At 46.2% G+C, this 23,084-nt stretch overlaps 1 protein-coding gene across 2 annotated transcripts in view; it reads right to left on the bottom strand.

The window, feature by feature from the left end:
- Positions 1-23,084, bottom strand: part of Pcsk6 (proprotein convertase subtilisin/kexin type 6) — a 181,609-nt gene that overhangs the window by 130,729 nt on the left and 27,796 nt on the right. For both annotated transcript variants that reach the window (XM_051206483.1, XM_051206484.1), the window contains exon 2: positions 3,454-3,558. In XM_051206483.1, coding sequence (XP_051062440.1) covers positions 3,454-3,558 — 105 coding nt within the window. The remainder of the gene's footprint in view (positions 1-3,453; positions 3,559-23,084) is intronic.

Here is a 23,084-nt window from a genome sequence, read left to right as displayed (position 1 = left end):
ACCGCTGATTCATTTGGCTTGCTTTAAAACTAGACTATGTAAACAGAGGTGTTTCATTTATGGTTCTGAATTCCTAATTGGTTTATACGCTTTTCCTGGGGTTGAAGCTTTAATTAGAACTCAGGGAGACCATCGGCCAATCACTGGCAGGTTGCAGGCAGGGCTGGGATGGTCGGGCTGTTCACCTTTTTCCTCTTTATTTTTTATTGGCAGGGTGCTTTGATAGCAGCCCTGCCAGGAGCTAAGACACTGGGTAAAAGGGATTTTTATTTGGAAAAACTTAACATCCAGAACCTTGCCGTAGGAAGTCTGTCCTTCCTTCTGCTCCCTTCAAGAACACAACTGCAGGGTACGGTGGCTCACAACTGTAAAGCCAGCATTTTGGAAACTGAGGCAGGAGGACTGCCATAAATCCTATGTCAGTGGGTTCTGGGTCAGCCTGTGACACAGAATGAGCACCTGCCTCAAATAAAATGATACAACTGATCCCCGGAAACACTTTGCCCCCAGATCCAAACTGAACACAGTTCTTTCAACACACCCAAAAGCAATCAGCAGAGCAGCTCAACTGTTGCATACAAGTAGAACTAGGGCATCTGGCCACTGCAAACCCTTACTCTATATCCCCACCACCTGCTGGCTCCGCCCATGGACAAGCCTTCTATCTTAGCATCACTGTGGTCTCACCAGTATGGGACCTACTGAGAAGCTCTGCATTCCATGGTTATACAGTTAATATTTGTGGAAAAGAAAGGATGCCCAGGGAGGGACTTTAGGGAGGTTCAACATTGCCAGGGCTATGGCTCTCATCTGTCATCTCAGCTACTCAAGAGGCCAAGTCAGAAGGATCAAAAGTTCTGTCAAAGCAAGTTATCTAGATTCTGCTTCTAAAATAAAAAATGCAAAAGCTGGACTGAAAACATTGCTCAGTGGTAGAACACTCACTTAGCATATGGGAGGCCCTAGGTTCAACTCCCTAACCAAACAAAATACCACAAAGGTGTTCTCTATGTCTCCTATATTGACTGTTATTGGTCTGAACGTCAAGGAGCAGTTTTAATTACTGGAAGCCCCCTTGAAAGGGGGTCGGGGGCCAAGTCTCTTGGCAAAGAACACCAATGTCAGAACATTCTCCATACAAATGTTTAGCCCCAGATTTTAACCCTTGGAGAGGTAGGAATTTAAAGATGTTAAAGACTCCAGATGAAGAAGTGAAAAAGCGTGCTGCCTTTCCGGGACACATCAACTGCTTGCTCGGAGTGAAACTGTGGTGCGGTGATGTGGCAGCAACTCCCTCCCTTGGTAGCTTAGGCTTTCCTCTAAGGTGACAGGTCACTTTCAACACCACAGGACCCATCACACCTCTTCGTGTTTAGGCTGTGCACTGAAACCAGGTGGCCCGCTGCCATTCTCTCTTAGTGTGGTGATATCTTGTTTATACTCGAACAATACAGCTTGCCTGAAGATCAGAGGATAGATCTAGCCACTAGCTAACCACAGATGTCTGGAGGTCTGTGTGGATAGACAGGAAGTGATGTGGCTAGGCAAAGAGAGGAATGTAAGGCCGGAGGACACAGGAACTCGGTCTCTCTTCAGACTGAGGATTTCATAGGGGTAAGAGCTCTAGTGGCTCTGCTTCTCTGATCAGCTTTCACCCCCCCCCCCAATATCTGACTCCAGGTTTTTATTATTAAGATCAATTAGAACTCGTGCTACACCTGAAGACTAGATCTGCCCAATCTTTCCTACTTGCTCTCATTCTAGAAGTGTGAGCAGTATGGTATGTCTCTGCTTCCTAAGGGAAGGAAATGTCCTCGTTCCTTTGGAAACCATTTCTTCAGGTTCCGCATTGTGAGCGCAAGTAGATATATTCATAGTCCCATGTAATTAGGTGAGATGATGTGTATTAAAATGCCCAGACACATAAGAATCTGCTAATAAACATGAGATCCCTTTCCTTGTTGAAGGACTAACAGGAATAGCAGAATGTCTCTTATCTGTATCTTGTGCATCATTGAGTACCTATCCATTCATCTACCCTCCATCAATGGCACACTTATCTACCCACTCACTCACCCGTCACCCACCCACAAACCCATTCATCCATGCATCCATCCATTCGTCCACCCCTTCACCAGCCTGACCATTCATCTGTCCATCCATCTTCTCATCCACCACCTATAAAACAGATTTACAAATACACTCAGGATATTTCTGCCTTCCATAGCCTACTTACATGAATGGGGACTACTTCCCCTGTACTCCAAATCAGGACACCCACAGAGTGATGCCCCAGCACAAAGTAATTCATCACTGTGACTGACCAGGGATGAACTGCCCTCTCCCCTCCCTCCCCATCCCCCTGCAGCTCTGTCAACAATGAAGCCATGACTTGACAGTGCAGTGCCTTGTGGCAACATCAAAAACTCTTTCTCCAAGGGAACTTTATTGTAAATGTTCTCCAGGAACTGTGAAATCCTCTTGTGCCCAGGCAGTGGGTTCAGACTGACATTTAGCACACTGCTTTTAAGGCGAGATGACTGCTATGTTTAAAACGATGGCCTCGCAGTGACCACACTTCTTTGTGGTTAGTGCTGCCTCTCACATGAATGTCCTTCTCCCGCACAGCTCTCACTGCCCCGCGACAGATCACATTTATTGCTTCATTTTTTGGTCAGCCCAGCTGCCAGCTTCGCTGCTATTACTGTAGGCAGAATAAGCCACCCAGCAGGTATTTTAAGTACCTACTGAATAAAGGAACTTGTGAGAGGCCCACCTGCACACTGTGCATTCCTATCTACTGACAGATATTTGCCAACATTCATTTCAAATACAGGCAGAAAGGAAGCATAACCGACTGACCCAGTCAGTAGGGGTTACCCAAAAACTTTTCAGATGAACTGATTTAAATCTGAAAGAGATCCCCATGAAATTTTAAGGAAAGAGTCACAATTACTGCCCTGGTATTTGAGCCCATCGCAACCATTAAGATATGTATTATAATAACCAGGAAAGAGCTTCTCTCTGCCTGACCACTAATTTCATTATTAAATACTTGCTTGAAGGGTTTTTGATTTGTGGGTAAGAATCATATATGTATCTTTTGTAATGGTTGCATATTTTTAACAGTAAATTAACTTTTGCAGTAGTACTGCAGGTGGAACCCAGGGTCTTTTGCATGGTGGACAAGGACTCTACCACTGACACATCTCCCAAACCCGATTGATTTTTAAAATATTGGTATATTTCAACATTTTAACAAAGTGTTTTTCTCTGATGAAGACACACGTCACTGGCATTTAGTGGAACTGACATGTTTCTACATCTCCTCTACATTTTATTCAAAGTAGATGCTTAAGCTAATTTTTTAGACTAGAATTACATCATGGTTCACTTTCAGGAGGGTAGAGCCAGGCACTCTAGTCCTTTGAAGGAACTGTGCCCTGCATGTACCTGCGGGTCCATTCTGAGGAAGGTGTGAGGGCCTCTGCTGCTCAGGGTCGATCGCTTGAAGGTCTTGCTGTGGTAAAAATGGTAGTAATTGTCCAGATTCCCGATCTGCAAAACAAGAAGTAGGTTACCTTTCTCCAAAACAGCCTGGCAGACAGTACCAAAAGCTCTCCAACATGCATGCACCCACTTCCCATTGCCGGAGGCATTAGGCTTCCGGAGGAAGCCTCCTCCCCCCCTGCTCCCCACCTGTGTCTCTGGCACACAGTCGGTGTTTATGAACCGGAAGTTGTTTTCAGATAAACAACCTTAGGTGACATTTCTGAGGAAGCACACACTCCACCAGAAGTTACTGGTTAATACTGTCTAAGTTTATACTATTGTGGCCAAGTTTTATAGACACAAATTAGTTTTTAGTTTGGGTCAAGTACCCCTGAGGTAGCTAAGTTAGTGTCAAGTCAGGTCTACTCCAAATATTCATTATAAACACTCTCCTTCCTCTCCACCCCATGGGTAAACCAAAATCTCTAAGAATGGACACTCACTCTCAAGTGCATGGAGGAAGCCAAAGAAAACACACCGGTCCATCTGCTCTGGGGTTTTAAGAGGTCAGATGAGAACATCCAGACCCCTGGAGTGTCCCAGTTTTCTGTTTGGGCAGTTTTTCAGGACAGATTTCAGCTTGAGACTAGGTAGAACTAAGAGACACCATGTGGCCTGATCTGCCCCTCTCCGCTTTCAAGAAAGGTTGATGCTCACGCCCTCCTGTCATGTCGGCTTGCCAAATGTCAGAAGACTTGAGCATGAGGACACAGCTTTCAAAGGCCTGTTCATCCCAGCTGCTGCTGGCTAGCCACCACCCTCCAAAGCAGCATTTGAAAATGCAGAAGGACCGAACCTACACAGGCTCTCCTAAGCCTGCTGAGTTGCTGACTCAGGGAGGGGTTGAAAATTAAGGAAGCCACCTCTGCCCTCTCCCACGATTTCACTTACAAAGTTATCTGTAGTTGATTGGGATCTGCAAACATTTAATGGAAAATTCCAGTAATAAGTAATTTGTGTCTTATAGACACATTATTATTATTGTTCTATTCATTATTGTTGATATCTTACTGTGCCTAACTTACAAACTAAACTTTATCATAGATATGTATATATAGGAAAAGGTACAGTAGGTATATCTGTCTATATGCATACACATGATTTATAAGTATATAATATACTATAGTACTATCCATTTGTACCTATCATGCATATATATGTCATGTATATATTTATGTATATACATACATGATATATATTCACATCTACATGATACCCACTTGTACATATCATATATATATGATATGCCATGTATATATTATGATATATATTTATATGTACATTATATTTATTTGTACATATATAAATCATGCGTATATGTGCATATACGCATGATATATATATATATCCATATTTACAAGATATCCATTTGTACATATCATGCATACATATCTATCTCTATAATTCTCCTCTAGAGCAATTTAGATGTGACGATTTTATATATAGATTTTCAGTCATCTGAGTCATTCAAAATCTTCCACAGCCACATGGCTTTGTGCAGGGATAGTCAATCAATCCCTGTTTATCTTAAACTTTTATGAGTAAAATGGGAATAGGACTACTTCCCCTTGTGCTTTTTTTGTGTTACTGATTCCCTTTGAATTTAACCAGGACTAAAGTTTACCCAGTGCAACACTGTCAGCTGCCCTAACTTCATTCTGTCTACTATAACTTGTCAATACCCAGTAAAGACTACAGTCCCCAGGAGAGACCAAGAGATTTCCACATCTTTGCACAGGAAGACAGAGTAAGTATACAAGAGGTTCTTTTGGATTCTTTGCCCACCTCGGCTTCCCCTACCAGCTAGACTGGCAGTCTGGCTGCTTCCTGTTCTTACACTTAGGAGAAAGCCCTTTGTTATTAAACAATGATGCCTCTCTCTTTGAGTTTGTTCTGGCATGTTCCACTCTCACACATGAAGAACATCAAGTACTATATGACAGTTGCATGCCACCTACTCTGTGGGAGAAACTAGGGTGGCGCTAACCAGTGGCAGCCATTCCTGGATGCTGAGAATGGCTCCCTGGCTCCTTTCTGAGGCCCCTCTATTCCTCTCTTAAGGTCTGAGATGCTGTGGATTTGGGATAAATCAAGCTGCCGGAGCCCTTTCTGTTGGAAAACCTAGAATGACCATCTCTGGGCTTTCCTTTCATCGTGAGATACTAAGTACCACTATGCAAGCTGATTGCTTCCAGATCTGAATGGGAGACCTATGTATAGGAGGAGGCAAGCAGGGCTCTGGGTAGGTAGTAACCATCCCATAACAGTTATCTGCAATTCCTATTCTCTGTTCATTTTCTACTTCAAGACATCTTCTGCCATCACAAACGTCGCTGTTTCTGCCCTATCTTACACACAGGCACTTTTGTCTTCCTACAGGCAAATTTCTTTGCTCACTTCTTTAAACAAGTGATCCAAAGATTGCTAAAGCATGGCCAACCTGCTACCAGCCAGAGGAAATCATGGAGCCTCACTGTATAGCGATAATTAGTAAATAAGTATGATTATGAACAGTCACTATCGGTGTGTGTGGGGGGGGAGTTATATAACTGTTGGTCTTTTAAGTCTGAGCATTTAAGCCAGTTCCCTTTTAGGGAAATGGTGAGCAGGTGAATGAAATTTGCTGGCAAATTAATGATTCCAAGTGGCGCTACCCACCATCTTGGAGGCCATTCAGGGCAGCTGAGCCAAGCCAGGGGAGCCATCCCTTTCCTTGATAAAAGTCCCAAGGCCACCCACTCCCCCTGTCTCTAGCCACCTGAGATCATCCTTAGAAATGGCTCACAAGGTCTCAAATGATGAGCTGTTCTCTTGGAAAAGGAAAGGAACAAATGGTTCTCATAATGCTAACCAGGCAAAATGGCCTCTGGGGTCAGCAGTGGCCAGTACTGCACCTGTTTGGACACATGTACAACTCAGCAGGAGGGTTGAGTTCCACTGCAGAAGAGAAGGGAACATCAGCCAAGGCATCCTCTTGTGCTTGCAAAGCTAGCTGCTAGCACAGTGAGCTAGCTACCTTAGCTACCCTGCAGCATCTGGCCTTTTGTGCCTGGCTCATTTTGATTAGCATAATGACTTCAAGGTTATCCGTGTTGTATTATGTGTCAGAATCTCCTTCCTTTTTAAGGCCGATGAACATCGCACTGTATGAATAAATCCATTCACATGTTGATGGGCACAAGTTACTTCCTCATTTGGCTATTGTGGATGTCATTGCTATGAATTTGCCCAGGTCCCTGCTTTCACTTCCTTTGGGTGTATTCCCAGGTCCCACCTCTTGCATTACTGGACTGGCCACACCTACTTGTTTGCTTAAGTAGCCACTTCCTGTTGCTTCTTCTCCACACTTCTGGGATTCTCACCTGGCCTGCCACAGCAGCACTGACTTCATGGTGCAATTCCGAGGCTTGGAAACTGCTCTTTCCAACCTCAGGTTGTTGTCAGGAGGAAAGAAGGCAAGCCCCAGGCTTGGACAAAGTCTCTCTCAGGCATGTCCACTCTCTTGGTTCAACCAGATGATACCTGACAGTGCTCTGACCCTGATTCAGAGTAGCCAGAGGGACTCATTGCCCTGTGACTCTGACTCTCTCTTCTTCAGTAGGTCATTGGAGACCGAGGCCCCAGTGTTACATGGGCGTCCCCAAATTTCTTAATTAGCAACACCTTCATTCTGTCCAATGATCAGCAAAGATATCTGACACTAAATGACATGAACACACAAATAAGACTTTAGATGACTGTTATTTTCTTGGTAGACCTTCAGGGTCAAACTGGCAAAAGCTAGACTTGGAAGAATATAGGAGTCTCCTATCTAAGACACTTGAAGCTACCAACAGCACCAAACCCCACAGATATTATGATTTCCCCCATACATATATACTCACAATACCTTAATAAAATTAGGCATAGCATTTTATAACAAACTAGAACAACCACGGCAAATATAAACATATCTACAACTACAAAGCAATATAAGCTGTAGAGTATAAAGTGCTTTATAATTTTTTATTTAATGTCTTTAGGCTGAGGTTAACCTGCCTCTATGAAATGTCAGCCCTCAGACAGCAAGGGACTCCCAGGGATAGAAAAGGCAGAATCAGGAAGCACAAAGCCTTTTTTGGAAGAAAACTGGTGCTGGGGACTAAACACCGAGTCTCATACATGTTCAGCATATACCACAGAGCTACACACCCAGCCAAGGAACATTTTTATCTTTGTTTGACACTCACATTCATATTAACACGGTTGCTTGGCTGTCTGTCCATCCTGGGCTGCTGTCTCTAGGCCACAGGCTGGGATAGACACTGGCTCTGCTCCTATGGCCACTGGCCACAACTCTGCACACCATCTCTCAGGCCAGCCTCCGAATAGCCCGTTGTTGCAGAGACACACTGGATGCCACAAACACTTCCATGCACAGGCAGGGGCAGCTCCTCTCCCCTCTGTGTGGGACAGGAGGATCTAGCCCCATCAGACCTACTGCCTTCCTATCCTGTCCCACTCTACCCTTACCAGGCCTCTGCCTGCTCTTTAGCAGCAAATCTACCTGCTCTGGGGTAAGGCACTGTTTCTTAAATCCTAACATAAAACTTCAATATGTTCTTTTTTACTTTCTTGCCCACGGTATTTTCACAGTGTCTTCATTAGAATTAGTCTCTGAGAGCACTATCCAATAAAACAGTTTGCTGAATATCAAATGCTCATGTCTCACTACTCAACATCAATATATAACGATATACATTAGTTGGTAAAATTGGTAATATCATTAAAACATCATTAAAGGCCTTGCTAAATGTTCTCAACCAGAACACAGGAAGAAATGAGATCAAAGAACTCATAGGGAACAGAATCAAATGTAGTTTAATTCTCCCTAACAGGAGGCTTTATTAGACATTTCAAAAACACTGGATAATATAGGCACCCGGTGCATACAAGGAAGGTACAAAGAGAGGATGGAGTTAGGAACAACTGCCTCATCCTGTCCCTAGCTGTCCTTGGCATTCAGGTGTGTGTGTGTGTGTGTGTGTGTGTGTGTGTGTGTGTGTGTGTGTGTGTGTGTGGTGTGTGTGTGTGTGTGTGTGTGTGTGTGTATGTGTTTATGCAGGGCTTGTGACTAAAGATGGGCAAGTCCTTGATTTTCTCATAACCATCTCATTCAAGTGGGCTGCTGGAGCCAGTACTGACTGCCAGAATTCAGAAGCCCTGAGTCTATGGCTCCCCACTATGCTATACTTCAGGACCAGGCAAACAGCTCCATCAAATGTGCTGTGAGGTGGGTGGGTCTGACTTCAGATGGAGATTCTGGTTCTGGAGGTCTGGGTGGTGACAAGGCTTGTAACTTCTAGAACAACAGGGGAGGCTGCTCCTCCCTGCTAACTGGTTGACCCCCACCTGCCTTATCCTATCCCACCCCCACACTGGGGCTCAACTTGGGGCCATTGGCTACCCTGGAGCCTCCCCTCTCTCCCTCTAGACGGATTCTGAGTACCTGGCACTGTCATGGTTAAGGTGTTGGGAGACTGGGCCATACTCTCAGCATCCCTGTCCTCAGGCTTGGAACAGCACAGGGATCAGCAAGTGACTCCTATCACAACTAGAGCGTCATTTTGCCCACCATCCCAAGCCTGCCCACCTTCTGAGGAGAACCATAGCAAGTCAGTATCATTGAAGAAAGACACCACCCAAACCTTCTCAAAGCAGTGCCTTAAATGGTCCACTGCCCCATCCCACAGGGACAGGCCTCAGGGTGCTGTGCTGGCCCATTCATCTCTTCCATACCACCACACTTCAGCCCCATCCAGCTCCTCCCTGTCACAGAGGACAGCATGAGCCCCTCACAGGGCACATTTGGATCTTCATCGCCAAGCCAGGCCACCTCTTTTGCCGCAGGCTTGGCCTCTGTGCTTCAGAGATGCTGCCAAGTGTGAGAGCCCTTCTCTTGTCTTGCCACTTCACAGCTCATGTTGGTCTTCAGGCACTGACTCCACTAGGCCCTTATCCTAAAGTCATCACTGCCCCCAGGAAGTCTTGCCGGATGGCCCAGACTCAGCTGGCCCACCTGTACCCATTACAACTCTCACCATGTCCCCCCTTTGCCGAAATCTCAACAGCGGGAAAGTACAGCACCCGTCAAGGTCTCTGATACACAGAAGCTGGGAAAACGTAGTAAAACAGAGCACAATTTCAGAATTTCACCTCCAAATGACACCAGGGAGATACTGGCGAGCTGTCTTTCTCATTCCTCCAATAGATATAAAGTAGCTCAGGGAAAGTTTGAGTTCAGAGGCAGGACTGATGTCCCCCAGTCCTTCCCCTCCTGGGCACTGCTGTCTTCCTGTACTCTCTTCCTACCGGTTCCCCTCCCAGGACATCTGTGAAGCTGGGCAGCATCGTTCTGTGGAGTCAGGGGACCAATTCATGGCTGGCAGCTGGGGTAGACACAGCTCTGTGCTATCTAGAAGGCACAGCTCATCCACTCTAGTGCCCGGAGTTCATTCATGTGGAGCACACCCCCAGATGGGAGGAGCACGGAGAACTTGCAGAGCCACACCTGGGAGTGTGAGAGCAGCATCCCAGCGGAGTCTTGAATTTTTATTTCAAGCACAAGAACTTAGTCTCACTCTTGGGTGAGCCCGTAGTCCTGCCAGCTGGAGCTCACTCTGTATTCTTCAAGACAGCATTATTTGAAGGGATGGAGGAGGATCCCCAATCTAATCATCCACGTCTGATGTGTAGCAGGCCACTGCTGAGCACCAGCATCCACCCCAGATGACATCCAGAGTCTTCCAAAGGCCCACCAGCCCCAGGGCCAGAAAGCTGGCTCTGTGGGGAGTTGCTTAAGTGCATATTTTGGACAGTCCAGGAAAACATCATCCCACCTCCCCCAGCCTACAGCAACTAAATCTCCCCTCAAGGGAACAGCTGATAAGCAGTCATGGGAATGTCACCCTTCAAGGTCTCCAAATGAATGAGTAGTAGATCTGCAGTACGTTCCTTTATCACTCCTGGAACCTGCCCTTGACTGGAGCCTGCCCTTGGCTGGACACAGATGTCTCCAGCCCCCTCTTCCCTGCAGCTGCAGTGAGCTGGCTTTCTGAGGTTGCTGGTCTTTCTTTGGTCTGACATCTTCCAAAGGCCTTGGAGTTCTGGAAGAGTCTACGTCTAAGTCACAGTCCCCTGGGCTCGTTATATAACGCTATTGATCCCAGTTGGCTTGCTTAAGAAAAACATAACTAATTAGAGCCCGTAAAACTCTACACACCAAATTAATTCTGAATTGCTCTGGTGACTCCCGCCTCTAAATGTTATAAATAGAGATGGCCACCAGGCCTATATTTAGCCTGTGCCGGGCTACCTGGTATTTATAATTAAGGAAGTCCAGAGGAACAGAATGGACATTTTGTTGTTGTTGTTGTTTTTTTAAGCACTTTTTTACAAACTGCTTCCCATTTCAGTCACATATACACATAGCCACATTTTGTTATTGCAATAATTACAATCCCACCCAAGTTAAGATACTGCACAATTTCTTAGTCCTTTAAAATTACGTTCTCCCCCAAATGGTGCAATTAGACTGGTCAACCTCCTGCAAATCACTGAAAAATAACATTAATTTTGATTTTGTAGACTGCATTTTTTTTTTCTTCCCTCAAGTTACTGAAGCAAACAGCTCAGTTTCTGATGAGGAAGCTTGACTTAACCAAGTTGGCCTGGGCTCATACTGCTCATGGCCACAAACATTCTGTATTCTGAAGATCTCCATTTTAAAGAGCTTACTAGTTAGAGAAGTCTTAGTGGTTGTGTGAAGTTGTTACTGTTCATTCCCAATTTCAACATCCCCTGAGTATTCACTTCTGTTTTGTTTTGATTTGATTTAAAAAGTAATACACACAGCTCTTCCGCCTAAAGTCCTCTATGGTAAAATCGTCATAAGGGGAGGAACACAGTTTGTGTAGGGAAGGGAGGAGGGGAAGGTCTAGGGTAGCTCAGGGCAAGGCACCACTCTGAAGCTCAGTAGGTGAGGAAGGCATCTGACTTGGTGATGATGGAGAGCAGAGAGGCCACTCTGGGCATCAGAATATGAGCAGGTGCCCATTTTGAGGATGGAAATCAATGAACATGTCAGATGGGTTAGCCACAGGGGCATGAATGTGTCAATTCACTGGGAACAACAGAAGCCAGATTTCCCACTACTGGAGAAGGTCATCCATACAAGGCGGGATTCCGAGAAGAACTCTATGATGAAAGACTGGACTTAGATATCCTATATCCTTGTAAATTCGGTTCAGGGAAGTAAATACATGCAGTGTGTGTGTGTGTGTGTGTGTGTGTTTGTGTGCTGTGGTTTGGCTAAGTGTCATCCAAAAGCCCAGGTGCCAAAAGCTTGGTCATCAGCCTTTGGGACTATAGAACCATAACAAGAGGCAGAGCCTCGTGGCAGAAAGTCAAACCACTGGGAGCAAACCATTGAAGAGAACAGTAGCATGCAGTGCTTTCTCTCTCTTGGTGCTTGGTCATGAGGCAGGCAGTTTTGCTCCATTGTGCACTCCCACCAGGATCTACCGCTTGGCTACAGGTCCAAAAGCAAGGGGACTATGGGCTGAAACCTCGCAAACTGTGAGACAAGATAAGATTTTCCTCCTTTTGTCACAGGTTCAGAACACGGTTTAATGAGGTATACATAGATACAGAAGCATAGACCTAACCTGCACCTGCAGCCTAAGAGCAAAGCAAGGAGCCCACCAGGAGCACCACCTCCATGCTCATGCATACCCTTTCCCTGATAAAAACAACAGGACTCTCTGGCGGTGGCTGGTTCTAGCCCCAGGATGGGGGCAGCAGAAGAATATGCAGTATCATAAGTTGGCAGAAAGCAAGCAAAGGCCCAAAGGACTCTAGAGACATTTCAGAAGGATACAGATGTTGGATTGAAGGATACCCACTAACCAAACTCAGCACGAGACATCCTCATGGGCTATGATCTCTGATTACTCAGGAAACCATGAGTCCCTACAGACACGAGTAAATTAAAGGTTTCAAAGGGATATCTGCCTTGTTTCATATGGTTCCAAAGCAGTACTATCCAAAATACTTATAATTACAAAGGCAAAAACAGAGATTTTACACTGTAAATTCTGATTTAAAAAACAAAACAAAACAAAAAGCACCCTAGTGAAAGGGTGCCTGCTTCAGGATGGTTTGCCAACTCCAAACCTCAGGCTGGAGTTTAGTTCCCACTGTGAGACTTCAAGGTGGTAGAAAGATAAACCTGATGCATAGAGATGAGATCTTTCAGGGGTGACTACAGTTAGATAAGCTCAAGGGGGGAGGCCCCATAACTGGAATTTTGGTAGCTTTATAAGACTAGGGAGAGATACCTCAACATATGAACATATTATCCCTGTTTCCTGCCATGTTATAACACCCTAAACCAGCCTTGGACCCTGCCAGCAGGGAAACAATGGCCAGTATGGGCCCTTGACTTTGGACCTCCAGAGCCACAAGCCAAAATAAACAGCTTTTTCTTTGTAACTTACCCCCTCCCTTGCTATTGTTATCAGCAACAGAAAACAGGCTAAGATGTGGTCAGGTGCCATGGCAACCAGTATTGCTTCTGTAATGCTTCCATTGAAACCTGATGGACCCAACTGGAAAGACATTCCCCAAAACAACTGGCTAATATGCAAAAAAGGTTTAGGTCACAAAACACCAATGAAAGCTATGGCCTCCCTGGAGGTCACAGTGAAGCCTGAGGCAAAGGGAAAGTTAGCAAAACTGGGCTGGATTGCATGTTTGGATATTTTGTTCATGGACGTTCATGCATTAGTTGTTTTAACATTAGTAATTGTTGCTTACCTTGATGATGTAGTCTTCTGGTACCTCTTAATACTGTGTCCTTCAGTCACATGGCAATCTCATCCTGCCCTACTGCCCAACCTGCTAATGAGACCTGCTCACAGAATGTAACCCTGACTTTGAACAGAATTCTTCTCTACAGTATAAGCTGGCCTCCAGTCACTATAACAAAATACTCCAGACAATTAATTTGTAAGAGAAAATGTTTGTCCTGGCTGCCTGTGGTGAGCCAGACTGTCATGTGGATACACATGGCAGAGCAAAGCAACTTGCCTATAGTTAGGAAGCACAGAGACAGGAAGGGACTGGCCTTCCACAGCCCCCTTAGAGGGTATGCGGCCATGTCTAGATCCACATCTTACAGGTGCCACCACTTCCCAACCACATCAAGCTGGGAATGAGCAAAGCCTTTAACACGTGGAGGGCATCCCAGTCCAGTGAGAGCCACTGTTGGGCACCGAGGAGAGTGAGGCTCACACATGGTGAGAGACTGTAGGGATCTATTGAAGTTCTGCAGAGACTGTCCCTGTTTATGTGACAGATGCACTGAATGTTGGGGCTCATGGGACCAGGCCAGCAACATTCTCACCGAGAGTGCGTGTTATACACTTTTGACTTTCCTGGGAGCTTATGATTGGTTTGTTTTGTTTCCACATTTTTAAAAGTTGCAATAAAGCAAGGTCCCTAACTTCAGAGTCTCCTTTCTCAATGAACAATGTGGTGGTTTGAATGAAAATGACCCCATAGGCTCATAGAAAGTAGCACTATTAGAAGATGTAGCCTTGTTGGAGTAGGTATGGCCTTGTTGGAAGAAGTATGTCACTGCGGGTAGGCTTTGAGGTTTCGGGAGCCCAAGCCAGGCCCAGTGTCTCTCTTCCTGCTGCCAACTGACCCAGATGTAGAACTCTCAGCTACCTCTCCAGCAGCATGTCTGCCTGCATGCTGCTGCATTTCCCACCATGCTGTAATGGACCAAACCTCTGAGTCATAGACCAGCCCTAATTAAATGTTTTTCTTTATAAGAGTTGTCATGGCTATAGTGTCTCTTCATAAGACAAACACTTAATGAAATCGTGGTCAAGACAAACACATTGGTATTGCAAACTTCGACACCAGAGAAGAGAGGACAAGAGGGTCAAGAGTACAAGGCCATCCTTGGCCACATGGTGAGTTCAGTGCCAGCCTGGATTACATGACACCCTATCTCAAACAAAACAAAACTATTAATGGTTTAGAAGACAAAAAATGAAATGCTCCAACTCCTGTAATGTACCTCTGAGGCACTCTCTATAGCTGAGATGTAAATGGTCTGAATTTTGTCACTGTTCCCTCCTCTAACCTAAGTAGACCCTGAGGGACCCTGGAATGCTGTAGAAGAAATAACAAGAACAGGAGGACTTATTCCAAAGAGTGTGACATGTGTGGTAGGGAGGCTGCAGGAGGCCTGTATATGCCCATAATGTCCCCTGGTCACTCTCTGTCAGGACTCATGACCCCTCCACAGGATATCTACCCTGTAGCCGGCTTTTTACTAAGGATGGAGTCATACCCTGTGTCTCTATTGCCTGCTAACTACCTTGATCTAATTACATTTGGTCTCTATAGTTGGGAGAAGCAAACCATGAAGAGACCCTATGGTGGGAGACAGGGTTCCTGAACTCTCGCCAAGAAGCCAATATTTGGGTTGCACATGAGTTACATACCATGTTTTTACCATTAGTACCTCATCTTAATGTTACTACTACTGTAGAACCTGCCCCAAACATGCCTTGGATCCCTGCAGCTAGTATCAGACTGTCCTGCCTCTAGAAGGCTCCTGCTTCCATTTGTTTCCCTGAGTGTAGAAGAAGCAGAGTGATGGCCTTATCTTCAGAAAGTCCTAGCTGGAAACCTCACTATGAAAAAGAAACCCTGGAAGAAGCCCAGATTTGCTCATGGAGATGAGTATCTCTGACTGGTAATTCAGTGAACTTCATCTGGGCACATGGCAGGGAGGATGGGGATGTCCATACCATCCGGTTCAGAATAAGCTCATGCTGAGTACTCATGCTGGCCCACTACCAAATACCCTAAAAGGAAGGTCAGAACCGGAATGTCCTCTGGGTCTACTTCCTGGAGGAGGATCATGGCAGAGGAGACTGTCAGGTTACAAAAGAGGGAGGTGGGGAGGGGGAGGCTGGAGATTTGTCTTTATGAGAGAAATAATTTATCTTTGATATCTAGAACCCTCACTGGAGAGTAGTTATCCAAAGGGGAACTAAAAGATATTTAGGGAAATTAATCTTCAAACTCCTATATTCCATAGGAGCAAAAGAAGGGGCTGTCAGAAACAGGTGCACAGCTCACAGAAACACCATTCACAACAGCCAAGCAGGAGAGCAGCCCTAGTGTCCATCAGTGGCTGTGGAGATGATGGGGGATGTACCAGTGGACAGTGTGGAAGCTTGGTCAGCCTCGGAAAGGAAGGAGACACAGTTGTGGAATACAACATGGCTGAACCCAGAGGACATCAAGCTGAGCGAAACAAGCTAGAATTAATAGGAGATTCTTCTGCTATGGATATGTGATTGGTCAAACTCACACACACAGGAAATGGAATGTTGGTGTCCCTGGGGCTGGGAGGAGGAAGGGTGAGGAGTGAGTTCTTAATACGTACAGAGTTTCAGTTTGGAGATGGTTGGTAGTGACCACTACCCATCAGCATAAATGGAGTTAATGGCACTCAGCTGTTCGTAAAGAAATGGTTCCTGCAGTATACAAATGGTTCCTGCAGTGTTACAAATGTGTTCTACGATCCTGTCCACATATTTCCTAAAACTGACTTGTCTGCTGTGTCACTTGGGATGTTGGAGGCTGTGGCTCCAGGGACTTGAAAGGAAGTAGGCACAGTGAGTGCAGTAAGGCTGTCAGCTATCCTGACTAGCTACCATGGCTCTAGGCAGCTCTTCCCCTCCTCTGGCCATCTCTATCATGTGATTTCCTTTAAAGGGAAAAATGACACAGGAAGGGAAGGAGGTTGACAGAGTTCCCTGGCCCATCCTAAGTCTTTAGCCCTGGTTAACATGGAAAGAAGGCCTCAAACACACTGCGAGCTCAGCTCCCTTTACTGGCTGCCCATCCTGAGAAGAGACCTCGGGGCATACAGGGCAGGTAGCCCAGGGACCACATGCCTGTGCTGACCTACACTAGCTTGCTATCAAAATGGGCAGCCCTGTCAGGAAGACAGGGAACACTTTTTAAAAACTTGTTTTTTTAATTTTTAAAATTGTTAAATTTATGTTTATGGATGCTTTGTCTGCATGTGTACCTATGCCATATGCACACGCCTCTTGTCCATGGAGGCCAGACAGGGTGTTGGATCCTCAGTCTGAAGTTATAGACCATTATGAGCCAACATGTGAGTGCTGGAAATCAAACCAAGGTCCTCCAGAAAAGCACTCAGCTCCTAACTGCAGAGCCATCTCTCCAGCCCCACACAGGAAAAGCCTGACATTGCTTTTTTAGATTCTCTTTTCTTACATGCATGAATGTTTTGCATGTCTATGAGCCACATGTATGCCTGATATCCTTGGAAGTCAGTGGAGGCCACTGAATCCCCTGGAAATGGAGTCCGCTGATCCCTGCCAGCCTTGGTTCCTCCTTCCTTGGAAGAAGGGTTGGCTTACTCTCCTGCCACTTTATGCTGACACCTGTGGTATCCGGAATATTTGCCCATAAACAACTTAAGCAGAACTTTCATAACCAAAGTAAAACCTCCACAACACTGGTCAATTCAACTAGTTGCTTGAAAATAAAGGCAAGAGAAAGCAGTCCATCCACTGTGCCCTCCGCATCTATGGCTCTCTGAGACGAAGCACATGTAGGGTCTCACACACCATGGACCCAAGGAAGTCCTGTCCAGGCCTCTGTATCTGTGTGTGTTTACTGACAGCACCACTGGGTACCACTGCCTTCTTCCTCCCACTGATGCTTTCATCTTATCCAGCCACTACAGGTCTCCACAGCACCCATCCATTCCCTCATGGATTCCCTCAATACAGATGTGAGCAGCCACTTGAGCAGGGCATGGTCCTCCATATGGGAGACCCAGCAGGACCCATGGCAGCCTAAGCCTGCTTCAGAGGAGGGGGTGATAAGGATGAATAGAGCAAGATGGAGAATACACGGAAGAGGCTATCCTGTCCACCTGGGGCTCGAAGGACATCATAAAACATTGCCACTTACCAGAACCTGTTCCAAGATACAAGCAGGAACCTGCATCCTTAGAAGCTTAGCAGAAAGAGCATATCTACTGTTCCTTCAATGGCAGATGGGGTGGGGGTGGGCACAACAGAGACAAGGAATTCACTGCCAGTTATCACCTTGCTGGACTACATAGGAACTCCAGTGAGTCCCAACTCGGCAGCTGAGTGAGGTCTTGGCTTTGGAGCTGAGCTGTTCATGCTAGCTCTGTTTAATTGAAAAGGGATTTTGGGTACAGCTCCTTCACTTCTCTGTGCCTTCATTTCCCTTTCCATGTAAGGAGAACACTAGTGTTCCCCTACCCAAGGCTGCAGGAGGAAAATGGTGGCACGCAATGCAGGAAATGCATTAGAGGGGTCTGGTAGCTTCTTGTACATCATTTCTTAAAGACAGGAACATGGGTGGCCCTTACTTTAGGAAAACAAATGTACCAAATGAAATTGGTTGTAAGGTTAGCTAACAAAGTGCATTTGCCCTTTAGTTTCTCTTCTTTTTCAGGTATACAGTCAGCCCTCTGTATCCTTGAGCTCTGCATTTTTGGATTCAACTAGCTTTTCTGAAAATACTCAGGAAAAAAAGGGGGGTTGTTATTACTGACATAAGCCAATTACACGTTAGGCCTATGTGGCTACTAGTACATCTATACTGACAATGTACAGAGCTCATATAGACTTTTTCTGAGACTTTATTCCCTGAACAATACAATCCAACAATTTATGTCATGCTTCCACTGGGTTAAGAATGGTCAGTTATCTCAAAGTGATTTAAAGTACACAGGAGGGTATGTGCAGACTCTCCATACACACCACACTATTTTTTTATTTAATTTATTATTTTATATGTTGATCCCAGTTCCCTCTCCCTCCCTTCCTCCTTCCCTCCCTTTTACCCTCTCTGCCCTCTCACATGCACTCTAAACACCCTCCCCTCCCATCCCCCACCCCAATTCCATATGTTGGTGAATGCCATCCAGTTGGGGTCATGTAGATCTGACAGGTCATGTGAAGTAGGGACTAGGGCTTCTCTCCTGTCTCTGGGTTAAGGCAGTTATCCCTCCATGGGGGATGTGTTAGCAAGGTCCTTTTGTGCACCAGGGATACATCCTAGCTCCACTGTCTAAGGTCCCTTAGACTGCTCAGTCCTTCTGGCTGAGACCCATATTCAGGGGGGCCTGAGTCAGTCCCATGTTGGCTTCTCAGCTATCAGTCTGGGGGCCGTTAGCTCCTCCTACACACCACACTATTTTATACCAGGAAACTGTGCACCCGCAGGCCTGGCTATCCATGGGGACCTTCGAACTAATCTTTTACAGATACCAACGAAAGACCCTACTTTATTCCTGGTTCCATGAGGAAAATAAGCCCACTTTGAAAGAGTCCCCAGAGGTCAAGATGAACAAAACAGCATTTTGCTTGCTAGGCCTCTACCCAAAGGGGCAGCAGGAGGGGGCTTGTGACAGCACCCATGTCTAACAATCAGCTGTATTTTCCAATTCCCCAAAGCTAACATTTCTTATCCATTTACCCTTACACACTCATCTAAGTTTGCAATATATGGCTCGTTCTAGGCTGAAACATTTTTTAAGTCTCAGAGTTCTGATTCTGCAAAACAAATTCATGCCGCATGTCATCTCTTATGTTCACAAGACTGCAAAGACAAATTCACTTTGAGCTTGGGAGCTGCTCTTCTGGGTCTGTGAAATCCTGTCTGATGGATGTACACTGTCTGCTAGAGATGACAGCTGGCATCTCTGATACCCTCATCACCCTATACTGGTGACATGTCTTCTCCAGAGATGTGACTGGTTCTGGCAAGGCTTTTGATGACTCATAACGTGGTAGCCTTACATGTCTTGCTTTCCAAGGGCCCCACAACTACCCCTCACGTGATCAGGTATCGATCACACAATGAGGAATTGATGTGGCTGCCTGGTGCCTTCCCTCAAAGAGTGACAGGCAAATTCATCCCAGGATGGGAACAGGTGCGATGACTGAGGTGGCTACTATCCACCCCTAACTCCCGCAGTGTGTGGTCCTTTTATCCCCTGTGTTGATCTGAGACACTGCAGCAGGCAGTCAGCATGTTTAGTGGGGTTTCTACACATCTCTGACCTGAGGTATAAGCCCAAATGCCCTAAAGAAGCAAGGGAGGCAGTACAGACCCTGGCTCACTGCAAAGCCTGGTTTCACAAGCAGACCCTCTGCACAGACTCAAGCAAACATCTACTTCCAAGGACTGCCCATGCATGCCTGCCTTCCAGAGTGCATCCCCCTGCAGGCTCTCCTTAGAAGGACTGCAGTACCACAGAACATGCCTCAACGCTGAAGGTTTTGGAGCTGTCTTCAGAGTGGGGGGCAGGCTGGTTCTCTAAAAGATGCATTCCATTATGTTGTTTTCTAATGCCAATGGAAGACACAGACTTTGAGAAGCATCACTGGGTTCTCGGGTGCAAGTATAATTACTTGTTACAGCACTCTGTAACCTCGCTGCTGAATGCAGGCTAAATTTAGCAACTTTTGGTCCATCTTTGTCAGCTTCTACAGAAGTCCTCCTATCCACCTCTCATGACAGAAAACGAACTGTTCCTGCACTCCCATTGCATCTGACCACCGGGCATAGCCTGCCCATCCTCCCCACCATACTTGAATTTCCCTGGAGGCTTATGCAGAGTGCCACACCACCATTCTACAAGTATAGGGACAGCTGTGTGTGGCTCCTCTAAGCCGACAGGGAGGGACTTCACAGAGACCAGGATCAGATGAGGAAAGGAAGATACAGCTGGTCTGACAGAGCTACCCCAGCCCTTAAACCTCTGGTAGTCACAGGCTGGTGTGGCCAGGGAATCACAAAGCAGTGATTGGGACCTCCATACTGGTCAGCTTCTTACACTTCCTGCTGTTCTGGCTGTCCTTGAAAGTGACAGCCAGCCTCCCCTCCTACCCAGCACCTGCAATATGTCCCTGATGTCATCACCAACTGTTCCTGCCTCCTCATTCTGTGCATCAAACCTCTTCAGAAGACTTCTTCCTGGGCCCCGTGGCTCCTCCTCCTCCAACAAATAAAACACTCATCTACCCCTTCCTATCCCCTTGTGTCCTCTAAGCTGCTTGATGTCCCTCCCCAGTAGTAGTGTTTTCCTGTCTTCTCAGCCCTGTCGCCCTGGCTTAAGCTGCTCTGGCCCCCCTTGCACTCTCAGAAATGCTCTGGGTTATGCAGTGGCCAAGGTCACGTCTCCAGGGCAGGGGCATGCAGGCCAGCGCACGGCTGTCATGGCTTACCCGAGGTCCCACTTCCACTTATCCTCGCCATGTCGCCCACAACCACTAACGGGCTCACTTTCCTCCCCTGTCACCTTTCTGCCACTGACACAGGGCAGATAGCCAGGTAAATTACTCTCCTGACTCCCTGATTCTTTCCCTGACCCCTTTATCACAGCAACCATGAACACAGCCCTGGACAGGCCCTTTACCAAAAGCCATGTGACCTTCATCATTCCTGGTTCCATGGTGACCTGATTCTCCATTCCTCTGGGCAACTATGTCAACCAAGTTCTCTTAGAACCCAAATGACCTGACTTCCTCCTCTCTAGTTCTACTCTCACAGACGAGGATATCCTTACCACATGGCCAATTACACTGCATTACTGAGGTCACCTAAAGTGGCCAGTATGACCCTTCCCTGCACCCCAAGTCTACCCAGGTCCAAGCTCTGGCATTCTCCCTACAGGTGCCTCCCCCAAACCCCAGGAGTCAACTCTTCCTGACTATGAAATAGGGTCCTTTCCCTGAGCCTCTGGCCTGGTGCAATCCTCGCCTTCTCTCTCATCTCCTCTACAGAGGTCAAACCACAGCCTGGCTTTCCCTCAACAGTATTCATGTTTCCCTTTCTGCTCAGGCCCTCTCAGCCTCCATTACCCACCAGGTCTCCTCTATGATGGCTATTCTTGGTTGTCAACTCGACTATATCTGGAGTGTGAGCTACAATCCAGATATGGAGGGCACAGTTATGATTTGGATCTTGAAGCAGGAAGACAACCTGTCTTTAGTAGAGATTGTGAGGCTGAAAGACACAGATTTTTGATCTGGATTTTGAGGCAGGATAACCTATGCCTCTAATCCAGATCTTGAGTTGGGAAGGCACACTTTCATCTGGGCCACACCTTCTGCTGGAAGCCTGTATAAGGAAAAGGGAGGGTTATCTGCCCTTCACCCGCTTGGCCTCGCCTTGCCAGCACATCCATTCCTCCATTGGCATTGAATCCCAGCACATACAGAAGACCAGCTGAGACACCCAGCTTCGTGGGGCTGAGCAGCTACCGGATTCTTGGACTTTCCAGTCACAACTAGCCATTGTTGGATTGCAGCCTGAAGTCATTCCAATAAATTCCCTCAGACAGACAGACAGACAGACAGACAAACAGACAGATGATTGATTGACTCATTCCATACGTTCTGTGACTAAAGAACCCTGACTAACCCTACTTCACTGACACATGAAGTAGAGAAGGTTTGAGCCATGTTACTAAGAGGCTTGCTCCAGCAGATGTAATTCTACCTAACAAAAGTGGAGGACATTCTTCTCCAGAGACTGAGGAGGTTCCAGAACCTAAAATAAATCTCTTCAACATCAAAGAACTAATTCCCAGGATGATATCCAATCTGAAGACCATTAGGTTAGATATTGACAACATGAAAAGATGAAAAGTCCACATGTAGAAATTAGCATATATTAGCATACATGCTTAGGTATTGCATGGATCAAACATCAAAATGTGGTCTTCAGACAGGCACACTGTAATGGCAGTGAAAGTGTTGATGGGAGAACTGATGAGCACCACGGAATATGACATCAGACGGGACACTGCATCCTCTCCCACACTAGTAGAAGCAGGGTTTATAGACACTTGTGGTATCAAGAGTCCAGCTAAAAAGATTGTGTGTGTGTGAGTGTGTGTGTGTGTGTGTGTGTGTGTGTGTGTGTGTGTGTGTGTGTGTGTAACAGCCCTAGCTGTCCTGGCACTCACGCTGTAAACCAGGCTGGCCTCGAACTCACAGAGAACTGCCTGCCTGCCTCTAACTCCCTAATGCTGGGAGTAAAAGTATGTACCAACACGTCTGGCTTAAAAAGATATTTTTAAGTTCAAGAAAACAGAGAGGAAGAGCATTAAAGTTAGGAGAAGAGCTCTGTAAAATAGACAATAAATTAGTAATAGGGAAAAGTTAAGCAGCTGGAAACACTTCTTTAAGAACCCAGCAGGAGAGATAAATCTACCCAGTACAGACAAGGGGAAGATGCTCAGGGAAGTAGGATCACAAATGAAAGGAGAGATGCTGCTGGAGATAAAGCCCAGGACTAAAGGGTAATAAGGAGGCACTCACTGGGACGCCACGCTAATACATTTGAAAACCTAAGGCAACAAGAAGAGATGACTTGAA

The sequence above is a fragment of the Phodopus roborovskii genome, unplaced genomic scaffold (genome assembly GCF_943737965.1).
Source record: "Phodopus roborovskii unplaced genomic scaffold, PHOROB, whole genome shotgun sequence".
NCBI classification, from domain to species: domain Eukaryota; kingdom Metazoa; phylum Chordata; class Mammalia; order Rodentia; family Cricetidae; genus Phodopus; species Phodopus roborovskii.
Note: the sequence above shows the minus strand (reverse complement) of the source record. Positions and strands in the feature narration are given on the sequence as shown.